At 47.2% G+C, this 14302-nt stretch overlaps 4 protein-coding genes across 4 annotated transcripts; 2 read left to right on the top strand and 2 right to left on the bottom strand.

Moving 5' to 3' along the window:
- Positions 1–4303: 4303 nt before the first annotated feature.
- On the bottom strand, positions 4304–4671 carry LOC6902955 (uncharacterized). The gene has a single exon (XM_002132645.3). The coding sequence runs from the start codon at positions 4646–4648 to the stop codon at positions 4376–4378; it is 273 nt and encodes a 90-aa protein (XP_002132681.2). The 5' UTR covers positions 4649–4671; the 3' UTR covers positions 4304–4375.
- On the bottom strand, positions 4655–5244 carry LOC26531996 (uncharacterized). Its single transcript, XM_015180597.2, has 2 exons — positions 4878–5244; positions 4655–4808 (listed from the first exon to the last, which is right to left on the bottom strand). The coding sequence occupies exons 1-2, from the start codon at positions 4919–4921 to the stop codon at positions 4706–4708; spliced, it is 147 nt and encodes a 48-aa protein (XP_015036083.1). The 5' UTR covers positions 4922–5244; the 3' UTR covers positions 4655–4705.
- A 1455-nt stretch (positions 5245–6699) lies between these two features.
- On the top strand, positions 6700–7148 carry LOC26533009 (uncharacterized). Its single transcript, XM_015180596.2, has 2 exons — positions 6700–6869; positions 6938–7148. Exons 1-2 carry the CDS (start codon positions 6817–6819, stop codon positions 7035–7037), a joined length of 153 nt encoding a protein of 50 aa, XP_015036082.1. The 5' UTR covers positions 6700–6816; the 3' UTR covers positions 7038–7148.
- On the top strand, positions 7081–7425 carry LOC4817408 (uncharacterized). The gene has a single exon (XM_001356626.4). The coding sequence runs from the start codon at positions 7105–7107 to the stop codon at positions 7339–7341; it is 237 nt and encodes a 78-aa protein (XP_001356662.2). The 5' UTR covers positions 7081–7104; the 3' UTR covers positions 7342–7425.
- Positions 7426–14302: the final 6877 nt, after the last annotated feature.

Below are 14302 nucleotides of genomic sequence, written 5' to 3'. Positions count from 1 at the left end.
ATCAAATCAAGTGTGAAGAAAGACTAGGAAAAGTCGCTGGAGACGTTTCACAATTTTCCGGGCAGCATCAACAGATGTGTTTCCCTCAGCATTTTCAAGGTGTTGCCATTGGCGAAATCGATAAGCATCGAGGAAGTTTGGAACAAGAAGTAAATGAAATGTTCTAGATGTTCTAGATACTCTTTGGAGTGGAATCTTGGAGGTTTCACCCTAAAGTTTTGGATAGATATCGACACTGAAAAGATATACTACTCGTACATGGATTGAAAGTCCTGGAAATCCTTTGGCAAAACTCATATACTCCCTGCAAGAGTACTCCCAACTTTTCCTTTTCCAAAAAGGCATAACATTTTCCGGTATCAATTTATTTTAACGTCTTGACATTTAAGCTCTGGCCCGGGCCGCACCTCCTTTCACTCTCTTTTTGGCCATTTATTTCGATGGCAATAAAATGGAATTTAAAATGATAGGAAATCTTATTGAAAATTCACAGATAAGCGCTCCCAAAAAAGGGTTACCGAATGCGGCGCGTGTCCGTTTCAAATTGGGGGCGGGGCGCCCTGGCCAATGCCATTTTCCAGTCATTTACATTTAATAGAAGCGCATGAGAAAGATAAGCGAAGGGAGAGGAGAGAGCGCATGCGAATGTGTGAAATTTATAACAAATCAATAAAATGACAATAGGTGCAAACTTTATCGACACGACACGACCCCATCGGAGGGCGGGGACTGACGTCGTTCCATTGATAGTCGCACGGATTGGGATTTGTCGGCAGAGACTGCGGACTCCGGACTCCGGACTCCGGACTCCGGACGACGAGTGGAAGAGGTCGACACCAAATCAAAATGAAAACTTTTCGATAAGCAATTTTTCGCACGGAAGTGCAATTTGAAGTGAATGCCTCGTATCCGTATCGTATCGTACGAGTATCCCAGTCCTTTTCGACTTCGGGCCAATGCGGAAATTATACAAAGAAAGTTTCTAATACATTTGTTACCGCCTTACCAGTCAATCGCTCTCTGTCGCTGGTCCTAGGGGCATAAGGGATTTTGTGAGGGGGTTTTTGGGTGCTACCTGTGCAGAACTTTGGCGTCAGATAGTTGAGAGGAAGTGTGTAAGGGGGTTTGTCTGACGAAAAGCCTAAGAAAGTTGAGGTTAGGCGAAGAATAAAGGGGAACTTGCCTTGCGAATCTTAGGAATAGCGATAGTTAGTACAATTTGCACTCTAAATACATATATTTTACTTATATTATTCGCATGTAGGAACATCTCTTTCAATTTCACCCCTTAACCACTTTCACGCACAAATTAAAGGTGCGAACAATGGGGGTGCGTGTTTGTCTACCCTGCCATACGCCCCACATTTTCCTCTTAAGTCCGGCTCTTACATACAGGTGTCTTTAATTGACAGGGCCAAACTATTTATGGCCAAGTCACGTGATCTATAAACGTGGGACGGCAAGTGGAAGACAGGAAGTGATACGAACACCTCCTCCAATCACAGTCACCCTTGGCCCCACTCCACTCCACTCCACTCCGCTCCCTTTTGGCTGTGATTTAAGCGGCTTTACGGGTCCTGCGACTTCGCCTTCGCCTTCGCCTCCGACTAAAGCTCTAGCCGCCAGGTGTCGCGCGTCTTCGTGTATTGTGAATATATCGATTAACAAAGTTTGGAGCACAGAAGCCATGGGTATATGTGTGTGTGTGGGGATGGGGGGTAGGGGTTGCTTTAGCTATTTCCGTGACAGTAATCAATTTATTTTTGGCAGTGCGCCGATTGCGTTTCCGCTTCAAGAACATGGAACGTCTGCTCCTGTTGCAACTTTTGCCCCATCTCTCTCTCTCCCTCTCTCTCTTTCCCTCTGTGTATCTCCCCTCTCTCTTGCCCTCAATCTTTCTCTCTTGTCTGCTTTGGAAACGTTTCATTTCGTTTTGGCTTTTGGCATAGCGATTTCCGCCCGAAAATGTCGATAAATCATCAAAACGAAGCAGCAAAAGGAAGAAGGGTGATAGAGAAAGAGAGAGAGAGAAAGAGAGCGCTATAGGTAGATGCAGATCCTTTCAGGATGTTGGCGTGATAGATAAGTTGACAGCACAATTGAAGGGTTTAGCGCTGGAACTCGGGAACTCTGCGACTCTGTCTCTTAATCAATCTTCTTGGGCTTCTTCTTTTCGGCTTTTGGCAATTAATTAATTTGCAGGAAAATAAAGTTGACGGCACGTGACCAGGACATGCCATATAAAGTATAATATCTCCTTTAAACAATTTCACTCTAAAGGTCCACCATCGGCAGAAGAGCACTTTGGACCACGCGGCTGGAAGTCGAGTTCCTTTTAGGGTCAAGTGCTGGAATTGATGTTTCGTTTATGATTTATCGTCACTTACTGCCCCGTCATCGTCCCTTCTTCGCTACCCCACCCACTCGACCCCTAATGGTCGTCATATTGCACAATGCAAAAACAGAAGCTAAATTAGACATTATATATATCCGCCAGAGAGAGAGAGAGGGGGATAGAGGGAGAGAGAGAGTGTCCGAGGGGTTCCATGCCGTTTCGGAGTTGTCCTCGTCGTCATGCTGTCATAATCATCACAAGACAGCATCCATCCATCGCCCGTTTTGCAACGCCCACATGTGGCACCACCACCACCACCACCCAGTCCCCCCCCTCGCTCTCTAGACCTCTGCTGCCTGGCATTTACTGATGTAATAACCATGTTTTCAGCTTGTAATGCGGCAGGGGAACAGGGGTACAGGGCAACGGGGGAAACACTTTGCGGGGGTGAAAGTAAAAGTCAAGTTCCCAAGTTCTTGGATGAGCGAATGGATGGATGGGATGGGGGTGCCATGGGTGGCAGCGGGTGAGAGTTTGGGTCACGGGTCGAGGGTCGAGGGTGGTCCGAGGGTTGCCTTTTGTGTGTGCTGCGCTACTTTTCAATTGTTTTTGATGTTAAATGTGTGATAATTTAATGACTGTCGACGCCCGACGACGACGGACGACGACGGACGACCCACCCAAGCGACAGGATCTTCCCCGTCTAAAACGGAGTGTCCTACGGCTCAATCCACTTTCGAAACGCTCAGCGTTTAATTTACTGGAATAATAAAAATGTTTTTGGGGCATTAAAATCTGTGGCTGGCGATGATTTGTGCGCTTTCGATGTAACAGATTGTCTTTTAATGGGGGTGGGGTAATATCCGGCTTCCGGGGGGGTGGTGGTGGCTTCTGCATGATTCGCAGTCCAAAGTCCTTCCGGTCTGTGGGAATTTTCATCTGCCTGCGGTGCCCGGGACCGGGCCCGGGCCCGGGCCTGGCAACAGTTTAGTCATCCATCGCTTCTGTTTCAAACTATTTTAATGATCCAACAGCTGATCCGCTTGGAAACCAGTTCAGATCGGTGCCTATGCTATTATTTGCATACCCGTCCGGCGTCCAGCGATTATCATTAAGAGCTGGGCCCAGTACTCAGGTGTTTGAGAGGTTTTCCTCCTCTTTGGAATTTGTTGGGGGAAAGAGTTCTCTGTGGAATCATAAGTCGGGGGAATGCCTCACAGGTCTCGTTGTGGTACAGATGGTATACAATTTGGGAAGTTCCAGACCATCTTGTTACGATTTCATACAGTCATCGTTAAAGATCTACAATTTCTCTCTAGACAGATTACGTAGAAATTTATACAACTCTTTCAAAAAGAAAACCTATATTTTCTGTCGTTTAAGGCAAGCGACGCTCTATAAAAGCTATGATACTCTCTCTTGAAATATACTCTCACATTAGATTTATCTGTATTCCATAAGATTTAATTTATTCCATAATTCCCACCAATCGCTGACCCAATGACCGACTTTATGGAAGTCCTTCCTTGTTCTAGAACTATATCAACTAGAAGCCACTAGAAGCCGCATTTTCTTTGCAGAACATTCCATTCTTTAGTTCCGAAAAAACGCCCAGTCCAAAGTCCACAAACCCAGGCTCAAACCCACCCAAAAACTAATGAAGATTTATGCAAATGTTAAAGCTTTTGATTCTTCGCTAATGTAAAAATATGGCGCCTGAATGGAAAAAAACCGAATATCAAATGTGCGAAATATAATCGTACAAATCCAACGAAACATTTGCATGTGACAAAGTGAGGCAGACAGACGGCAGCCAGCCGCAAACAATGAAAAATGACGACGACGAGGAGGAGGAGGGCTTAGGCTTGGTGCGGCCTGGTGTGGCGCCTCGCGATGTAATTTAATTTGGCAAAAACGGAAAATCTGCGAGGCCACGTGGCTGCGATTTATGAAACGGAACGCAATTAATTTTTTGTGCAAATTTGTGTATAAATTTATTTATAACAAATGTTGGCCAAATGATTGGTCTCTCCGCATCCGTCAGCAGAAGTGCAGGGCATTGAACTGCTCCCGATTGTTGCTGATCATGTTGTTGTACTTGAAGGCCGCCGCCGCCGCCGTCGCCGTCGCCGCCTGGTGTCCGCCGTGGACAGTGAGCCTGCTGCTGCTGCCGTTGTTGTTGTTGTGGCGCAGGAAGCTGTCCGCCGGACTGCTGGAAACGGCATACTTTCCGCCCAGAGCGTCCACGTTTCGCATGGGGCTCAGGTGCTTGGCCGGGATGGCCTTGCTGGGCGTACGAGTCTGGTGAACCATCTTGTCGAGGGGGTTTTTCAAATTGGAGCACAGATGAGCTGGTCTTTTAGCGGGGATTCAGGGCACACTGGACAGGCGAGTGAGCACGGAGAATTCCAGACAATTGCCGCAGTTGCTAGTGCGAGAGCCGCCTTTCTTCGAAGACAGATGCTTGGAGAGACTACAACGAGAAACCGAGAAGGGGAGGGGTTATAGTTTAAGCTGGGTTATAGGTTAAGCGGGGTCTCACCTAATATTATTGAGTAGCTTCGCTTTGGTGTCCGGTGTCTTCATTGACACATCTGTTGCTGTACGTTTGGGTGAATTTTGGATAAGATCTGTGTAAAGATTCGACTGCGAAAGCTCCACGAATTGGTGTGTTCGTAGGCGACGTGTGTGCTCCGCTTTTATACGTCCGATATCCCCCCATCATCACGCGGCCGGAGCGTGCTTCCGAAACTAGTTTCGGCCGTCAGAGACATTCGTTGTTTGCAAAACCCCTGGCCAGACATGCGCCAAATTTCTTGTTTACGCCACAAGAGTTTTGCGTCAATGAAACGGGCCCACTTGCCACGCGGTCAGACGCCATAGAGAGACACCCGTAAAGAGCACACTCATTGATGGCCCAAACCATCAAACAATAACAAATAAAATGCAGGGGACTTCCACATAGCAGGGTACTTTCCCCAAAGGATAAACAGGTGGGAAATGCCATGGCATTCGCCTCTGAAACATTCGCCACAAAGTGCCCATCTTCCACATCGGTTTAGGCCTTATATAAACTTTCCACAGGGATCTGTGAGCGTCTTTCTAATGCGATCTCTGAAACCTGTCTTTTGGCTTTCTTTCTGAATGTCTGGCCACGTTTTTTAATTAGTTAGCCATGTGTCTGGATCAGCGGAATATTTTTCGGCAGACATATAAATATTGCGGCTATATAAGATTCCAGTCCGGTGCAACGTTTGACATTTAAAGGTGCCGGCTTAGACGGTCAAAGTCCGCACATATAGGGGTCTGGAATCCTAGCTGGTTCGACTTGTTTTAGGGGTTTTTAGAGGGGTTTAGAGATAGGGAATAGCCTTTTATTTTGAGAGAGAGAGGGATCATGAGACTTTTGGGAATCTGTAGATATAGGGATAAAGGGATAAAGGGAGTATAGATCCTCCTCTATCCCATCCGAGTGCCCAAACTTATTCCACCCTTCTTTTCCTTGCTCTTACGCCCCCCCCAAACATCATATAGATTCCAGCATAACTCAGATCGGTTGTCTATATAGGTAAACAACAACAGATTAAAATACTATAAACTGGCAACTGGCTTTCGAGCTGTCTCGAATTGGCTGATGCAATGCAGGGGAGACTTTTCATAAGAAATTTCTGTGTCGCATGATCAGCCCATCTACATATTCATTATACATATATTCATAGGCAGCTATCTGCATAGAAACGCCAGACAGGATAGGACCCACACGCTACAAAGATCGGTGCTGCTAAGGACAGAACCTTCGGAGGGAAAGACCTTTGAGAACTGCTGATCAAAAGGTGGTTGACTAGCCGGCCGGCCAATACAGATAGCGCTGCTGATGACGATGATGATCATTATGTTCGAGGAGAGTCAACAGTGGGGCAGATACTACGTGAGCAGTAGCAGGTTCGGGGTTTTGGGGTAACTCCCATTGATACCCTTTGCTTTGGAGAGGTTGGATGGTTGAGGCATTTGGAAAGCTGCTGGGTTTTACTCCGTTAAGAGGTAGCTGGCTGTCGTGCTACCCCTAGCTGTGTTCAGGTGACTTGTTTGCGAATGTTTCGCTGATAAAAACCAGTCTGGTTGATAACTCTCATTTGCATTGTGGTCGGAACGACGAACGGGTTCGTGCCGCCAGACTGAGGTCACCGGATGGGTGCTATTTGGGGGAGGGAGAGTGGCTGGGCTTTCGGCCTGCAGCTGCCACTGGCGGCTACCCAGAACGCAGTGACGCAGTTCCTCCAGCAGACTCCAGACAGTGCACTCACACCGATCGATGTGATCGCGGTGGAGCGTGGATCGTATTTAAACCAGTTGTGGTACGCGCTCGAGTCTCAGTAGAAAGTCCAACAGCAAGACGAGCGGTGCAGTTTTTTGTGTGTGTGGATCAGCAGCGGCTAAATTTCTTTCCTTTCCAATGTGCAAGTAGCAAAAGTTCTGTGTCAATGCCAAAAATTACTAGAACGGATTCCAAACAGAAATTGTTCAAACAATCAAGGTAACTAGCATTTGAATGAAATGGCTGGATGGTCCTTTGTCATTGAGGCCTCGACTTCTCTTCAACAGATTAGGCAAGTGTCTGTCGTCCAGGAAAGGATCTCGAACGGGCAATTCGGCCAACAACAAGGAACTCAAAGTGCTCACCCTGCTGCAGTCTGTGCCGTGAATCAGGAGCCGTCTACCCCTCAATCTCTACGCATTTGAAGGCGCACATTTGGCAGGAATCTTCGAAAATGGTCTACACCGAGCGTACCGACAAGTGCACCACCAGCACCAAGGACAATCACTCCAGCAAGGGGCAAGGGTCCGGGAGCTCCCGCTCCCGCTCTTCGTCCCAATCGCAGGGCAGCAGCAAGCCCAGCCACAGCTCGGGCGCCTGGAGCAGTCAGGCCTCCAGTTCGGACAAATGGAAGTACAACAATATGGTCCAGAACGATCGCGAGCAGTTCAATGGCATGCACTTCTCCTAGGCAGGGGGGAGGGCCCAAAGGGACCTGCTAAGGACTAGTTGTAGTACACTTTTAATGGACTTAAGTATTGCTATGTGATACGTGAAAAAAGGCAACAAATAATCTAAATTCCAATTGGAAAACACAAATTAAAAAAAGAACAAAAGATGCGCCAGAAAAGGACACAGCTTTATGAATTCCAGGAAGCCACCTTTCAAGCCTCCCCCATCCATCCACCCATACCGCCTTTGACCTTGCCACTTGACTTATGCCATCGCATATATTAGTGTCTATAACATTTGCATGAATTGCGGCTATTAGCGCGATTGGGAGCCAACCACCCTCCACAAGCCTGGAAGGGAGTGGTGCACTTAATCGACATTAGCCACGCTTATTTGACAGCCTCAATATGCGCCCTCGTTCTCGGGCTCGTCCTCGTCCTCGTCCTCGACCGAACCCAGGCAGGACTCTTGCAATATTGATGATGTCTGGCGTCTCGCTTGGCGGACGCGTGTCCTGCGCTGGGGAACAAGTGTATCTCTGAGTGCAGGACCGCAGGACGACGTCCGGTTTTCGTTACGGAGTGCGAAATTTTTATAATTTTTCAATTGTATTGTATTGGGCAGGGCCCATGAAGGAAGTTCCCTTTTTCGGGATGCTGCGGTTGTCCTTTGCCTTGACGCACGACTGAGCAGGGCAGGACACGTGGCGGCGCTGGCTATTAGGAAAAAAACGATTTCCTTGACGGCGCTAATAGAAATCTTTCCTTCTTCCATCCCTTGGGCCAGCCAACCGTATCCTTTTCGGCTGTGTGGGATCCTGGAGCTGTCAATGTGCGACACTTGATGTCTGCGTTGTGCGCTCCATCTAATTTAAGGCCTGGCCCCCACCCCCTCCCCCCCCCCCCCCTGGGTGGTGGTGGGCTGTCTGTGTGTTTGGCCTTGTAATTACTTTGTTTCCTAGCGCCAGGCGGTCCTTCTGCTTCGCAAGATTCCTTGTCACTTTTGGTGTGCGATGCAATTAAAACCGCACGGCAGGTGTCCTTTGAACTTTGCTATAAAACGTCTCCCCATCCCCCTCTCTCTCACGCTCTCTATATGGAATGTGTCACTTGCAAGGCTTCCCGAAACGGGACAACGCTCTTTCTGATCTATCCCGGCGACAGAAGCAATTATCACGTCATTATCACAGAAAACCCACAAAAATGTTCGCTTTCCTTTGGGTTTTGTTTTCCTTTTCCCTCCACAGCACGTGCCCTGCCTGGCCTCTGCAGCTTATGAGGATGGTCAAGGCAGAGACTTGGCCTGGCCCTCTATCAGGCAGCCAGAAAAACTGATTTCCGCTGAAAGACAACCCTCATGAACCACCGCCTCCTCCTTCTTCGGCATCTGATGGCATATGTCACAGTGGCACGTTGGAAAATTATGAATAATATCCGTAACTTCGGGCTAGACACACACACACACACACACACACACACACACACACACACAGGCAGAGAGATGTTGAGATATTCCAAGCAGCTTGCAGTGAAAAATCGAGGCGGCACTCCACTCCACTCCACTCCACTCTACTCTCCTCTAAGTTGATTGCTGTGTGGGGCGTGCCGTCAGATACAACTTCCGACGACATCCGACAGATGTTTCTACTGAGGCTGGCAGGGCGAGAGAGGGTAGAGGGCAGGGGCAGGGGCAGGGGCAGGGGCAGGGACTCACAGGAGTTGCGCCCGCTTGCAAAACAATTGTTGGCAAATTTCACGTCGCGGATGTCTCCGCCAGCAAACAGCATTCGAATTATATTTGAATGTACTCGAACCCTGTTTAAGGCGACGTCGACGACGAGGAGGAGGAGGAGGAGGACGATGATAATGTACGGGCGTTGACATTTGCCAAAAGGTGTTTTGGTGTTTTTGGGTTCCTGTTTGGCACATGACAATGTCATTGCCACATGGCAGACACAGATCTGAGCTCCTGGGCTCTGCGGCAAGGTGTGACGCTGAAAATTGATTGCCCTGGGTAAGGGCAGGCACTGGAAGGGCGTTCAATGCATGATATTTGATCATATTGAATGCAGAGACGATATGTGGGTAGATACAAAGTGAATGGTATTCAATAATAGGCAAAATATTCTATCCAAATTGAATAAATGAAGGATCAATGATCATCGAATGAAACATCCATCAGCACTGAAGCAATCTGCTTGATTTTTATAGTAATATCTTACTTCTGTTATATACAAAAATCGCTGGGAGTTGAGTATTCCTTTTGGTTTTCCTATAGAATATTTTAGTTACGGGTTAATCATCTTATAAAGAATATAAATATATTCCTAAATCATGTTAACTTTCTATCCCCTTAAGTACTCGACAAAAAGCTTTATGGATCTTGCATAATGTTCTTTAGGTTGGTAGTGGAATCGGTCCGTTTGGAGGAGGATCAAAAAGCGGATTCCCACTTCAAGGAGGCGTAAATAAGATTGCCAGTAATTGAGGTGCTTCGAAAAAGATTTTATTTATTTATTTATTTATTCTTATTCGCCAACGGAATCAAAATCCCTATCTGGCTAGACTAACTTAATATATTATCAGAAAATAACAAGAATTAATTATGGTAAAGGAAGAGGTTTTCAAGCAACTGTCTGATGGCTCCCTTCCCCTCCCTTTCCTACAATCCACTAAGCCCTTAGTAAATCCATAATATATTTAGAGTCTGTTTGAGGACTCTTTTATTTAAGTGAAGTAAAGATTTGAGTGGTTTGTCAAGTTAATCAGGTCTTGTAAATCGTATGTATCTTTATCATACCTGATTTTATGTCTATTTCTGGGTAATCTGAGCCAAGTTTTGTCGCACCGATGGATCTGCACTGGGAAATGTTTAATGTTTAATGTTTAGAGTTCAACTATGGACAGTTAAACAGTGTAAAAATGGAGGCCTGAATCTGCTGTCGATGCTGTTGCTGGTGGATTGAATAAATATTCTTATATTAATATTTAGATATGATATTCGATCAGCCTTAGTGGATAGTTGTGGGCAGATATGCAGATCCCCGAACCCATATCATGCCAATCAAGTGCTCTTCTACTCAGAGTCCTCGTTTTCCCATATACAGCATTATTATTAGAGATTTGCATACATCATATTTCATGCTTCTTAGATCGGATAACCTTCCATTAATATATGCAAATGCCGCCATCAAATCCAAATCTATCACGGGGGAATATAATTTACAAAATATGCCAAACATTTGACCAAACAAAAGGTGGCAATTACACAAAAAACACAGAACAGAGAACAGAGAAAAGTTCCATTCAATCTGGGAGGGAGAAAGAGAGGGAGGGAGAGAGAGAGATCTGGCGGAGAGGGAGATTTGTAAAATTGTGAATCAAAAGCAACCAACTCCCCTCTCTCTCTCTCTCTCTCACTCACTCCCTTCCTCCTCCCTCCCCCCTCCTCCTCCTCAGTATTGTTGTTTTTCAGCCGCCATTTCTGGCCGACCTCCGATCGACAGCTGTCATGAATGACAATTGGATTGGCAGAAGCGGTACGAAACGGGACGCTACGGGGTCCCGGGGTCCCGGGCTCTGAGGCTGCTGCCTCTGTTCCACCATCGGATTCGGATTCCGATTCAGATTCTTATAAAATATGCAATAAAAATTTGAAACCCCCGTAATGATTGCCAGTATTTATAGATTTCCAGAATGCTACGGCTGCTGCTGCGGCGGCGAGGTCATCAAAATGAAAACAACCAAATCGACATGGAAATTGAAACAATGGCGAGGCGAGTCGCAATTGATGCCCCCGGGGGAGATGGCGGATGGCGGCTGGCGGGGGGGGGGAGTGGAGTGCCAGCTCAAGTGGAGTGCCAGCCGAGGAGTGTGGAATATGGAGTACATGGAGTGTGGTGTGTGGAAGGCACTTGAGTAAAACGCAGAACTGCGGTTGCTTTTTTGTGGGTCGAGACAGAAGAGAATGGCGAGGGAGAGGGAGCCAGGGCTGAAGTGGGGGTATGGGGAAGGGTGCAGCAAGGGGAGCAAGGGCAGCTAAGTAGTAGTTGCTCTACAGATTATCTGATATTTTAAGGAAGGAAGAAGGTCTGACGGCTCCAAACCCATTCTGGCGCTTATGGCAAAGGTTATACAAATCGGAAGATTAAATATATATTGCCTCAAGTTTCCCGCTCTTTTTGGTTCCCGTTTGTTTCTCTATAAAGCCTATACGAAGTTTCTGTAGAGTATACATTTTTTATATATTTTATTTGGTAGTTATTTGCATACCTTTTAGGAAAATCAATGTTCACGGGCATTCCACTAAAGGATAGATCTAAGATCTAAGATTTAGCATTGGCTATCCTTCCTCCCATAATTTCCAAATACTCCGATCTCCCTTAGGTGATTCATCGAGCCTCTATGGCTGCACCCAAACTCCATCTCCAACTCCATCTCTCTCCCATCGATGGCTGCTGTCGTTTGTGAACCACATTTTGCATGTTTTCATACACACGAAACCACATGTCGAGAGAGTGGGGTGGGGGGGGTCGGGAATGGGAGCGGAGAGGAGCGGAGAGGAGTGCAAAACCTTTAAATGCAATTACGGTTCATGTGCACGGAGCTCGTCACAAAACGCCAATGATATGCTTTCGAGTGTCTTTTGTTGTGGCTTAAATACATAACCAGGGTAGGTAGCTCCTGGCCCACTCCCCCAGCCCTTCTGCCCATTCAGCGCGCCAAAAAAAGCTGTGACGAAGCTTGCCATTCGCCGAATCGGGTGGTGTGTGTGTGTGTGTGTGTGCCCTTGTGGCATATGCATCGCTCCACAATCGCATCATTTTGAGCAATTAAGTGTGTATTATCCGTTGCCGTGGCCACTGTCAAAGGGCCTTGAAAGCAACTTCAAAAACCCGAACCAGGCGACCCATCAGAGAGAGGTCCTGCCCCTGCCCCTGCCACCGGAAGTACATTGAATATATGTATGTACCCATGTATACATATGTGTGTACATATGCATCTGGTTGAGTGCGTGTGGCATGTAGTGCCCACCTCCCTCTCCTTGCGTGCTTTTCAGCCGCAAATTGTGCATTTATGTCGACAATGGCGGGCCATCAACAAAGCATCGGGATGGGCCACAGAATGGGATATAGGATATGCCATGTACTCGCTCATGGGATGCACTGAGTCGCCGAGTCCTCACGGCTTGTATTGTGATGCCTACTTTTACTTTTGTTCCGCCATGTCGGTCCTCCTGCCAGGAGGCTGGCTAGAGGCGTACTGCTGTCAAGTCTATGGCGAGAGTAGGACCCCTCCGGGGGTTGACCCCGCTCTGGTGTGGGCAAGCGGAGATGGAGGGGAGTCGGGAGTGCTACTGTACTGCTGCATATCGCTGGAATTCACTTCTTGAGGGTCCCAAGGGAAAAGTCTGAGAAAAACTCTGATTACGGCGGCCCACTAGGGAGATATAGGTAGGGAAAAGGAGGATCTATGGCACGTTCCAAGCAGCTACTAAAAGTCAAACGAGCCTTTTTCTTTATTTTTCAGGTATATATTTGCTGGGTAAACTTTTAAGACACATTTCGAACTTCTTCTTGGCTTTGGCCCCAATGATTTTTCCTTCTCTTTATGGCCCTGTCCCTTGGGCTGTCACAAACAAGTGCGGCTAGCCAGTGCCACGCCCACCAGAAGCCAAGTGTTTCCCCCACTCCCCCAATGTCTCCTGGCCGCTGTCGCTGGCCAATTTAAAATTCAATTTAATTTCAATTGATATTGGAAAATCTTTTCAGCGCCACTTCCTAGACGTCCTGCCATGTAGGAATCCTCTCACACGCAGCGGGGAAGCCCCATTAACAGTGGAGAGTTGGGAACGGACCCTCGACTTTGTGGTTGCCAAATGGCGACAAAAGTAACAGCCAGAGCCAGGGCCACCACTCGGCGGAAAGGTGGGAAAACTCAAAAGCAATTACATAACAGATTTCCTTACTTTTTCCGTGCCCTGGCACTCAAAGAGCAAGAAACTTTGCGGACAAATGGAATGCGGGGGCTTCTGAAACCAGACAGAGAATCCCAAGAACAATAAATTATGCACAGGACATGAAAGACAGCAACCTGAACAGCAACCATAACAACACCACTTTGGATGCTGGATGGGAACAAACCGAATCCGAATCGCAACCCTCCTGCGATAACACTAATTGCCCCGAAGGGCAAGGCTGGCAAGGTTGGTCCTGTCCTGAAAATGTCCTCGGGCAGCAGATTGTTTTCCCCGCAGATCCGCAAGTGTTTTCTTAGCAACGTCGTTACCCCAGCCGGGGGGCCAGACACTCGACCAGATTTCCTACACGTTCCGGCAATCTCATAAATAAAAGCAAAATTTCATTAAGACAAATTATTGTCTATCAATATGTTGCCACGCACACAACCTGATGAACGATGGGAGAGAAGCCTCGAACTCTCGAAATGTTGCTCATTTGCTGGGCTGTTGTGGGCCCTTCACCCAGCCCACCCCCCTCACCGATGGATTCGTATTTGTATGTTGATGTAATAATATTTGCGGCTCATAATTGCATAAATTTTTAAAGCGAAACGCGTTCCCGGGCCGGGCCTTGTGCCTTGTGCAACCTGCTGCAATCCCTCGCATTGTTCTCTGCCCTTCAGTTCCGTTCCGTTCAGTTTGGTTGAGGTTGCGGTTCAGTTTGGTTTGGTTTTGGGTTAAATACGTAGAAATTAAATTAAATATGCCCGCGGTTAAATGTGCTGGCAGGTACACAAAAGGATTCCCAGACTAGGCCTAGGCTTTAAATCCAATTAGGATGTTCCATCGGTGGACGTGCCCCCGCAGGTGCTAAGTATGTGTGTTTTCAAGACGCGTGCTTAGGGTTCCAGGTCTCCGGTCTCCGGTCCTGGGAAAGGAAATTGTAGAAAGACTTCTCTCTCAACCTAATTGTTATGAGCGCATAAATTAACATTTTTCCAACTATTCGGCTGTCAGAGAGT

The sequence above is a fragment of the Drosophila pseudoobscura genome, chromosome 4, assembly GCF_009870125.1.
Source record: "Drosophila pseudoobscura strain MV-25-SWS-2005 chromosome 4, UCI_Dpse_MV25, whole genome shotgun sequence".
NCBI classification, from domain to species: Eukaryota; Metazoa; Arthropoda; class Insecta; order Diptera; family Drosophilidae; genus Drosophila; species Drosophila pseudoobscura.
This window is presented reverse-complemented; position numbering and strand designations above follow the sequence as displayed.

Excerpts from the sequence above, each read along its gene's own strand:
- LOC6902955 (XM_002132645.3), bottom strand. The coding sequence starts at position 4,648 with ATGGTTCACCAGACTCGTACGCCCAGCAAGGCCATCCCGGCCAAGCAC.
- LOC26531996 (XM_015180597.2), bottom strand. The coding sequence starts at position 4,921 with ATGAAGACACCGGACACCAAAGCGAAGCTACTCAATAATATTAG. Across the intron at positions 4,809-4,877 it reads AAGCTACTCAATAATATTAG|TCTCTCCAAGCATCTGTCTT; the intron begins GTGAGACCCCGC and ends TTCTCGTTGTAG.
- LOC26533009 (XM_015180596.2), top strand. The coding sequence starts at position 6,817 with ATGCCAAAAATTACTAGAACGGATTCCAAACAGAAATTGTTCAAACAA. Across the intron at positions 6,870-6,937 it reads AAATTGTTCAAACAATCAAG|ATTAGGCAAGTGTCTGTCGT; the intron begins GTAACTAGCATT and ends TCTCTTCAACAG.
- LOC4817408 (XM_001356626.4), top strand. The coding sequence starts at position 7,105 with ATGGTCTACACCGAGCGTACCGACAAGTGCACCACCAGCACCAAGGAC.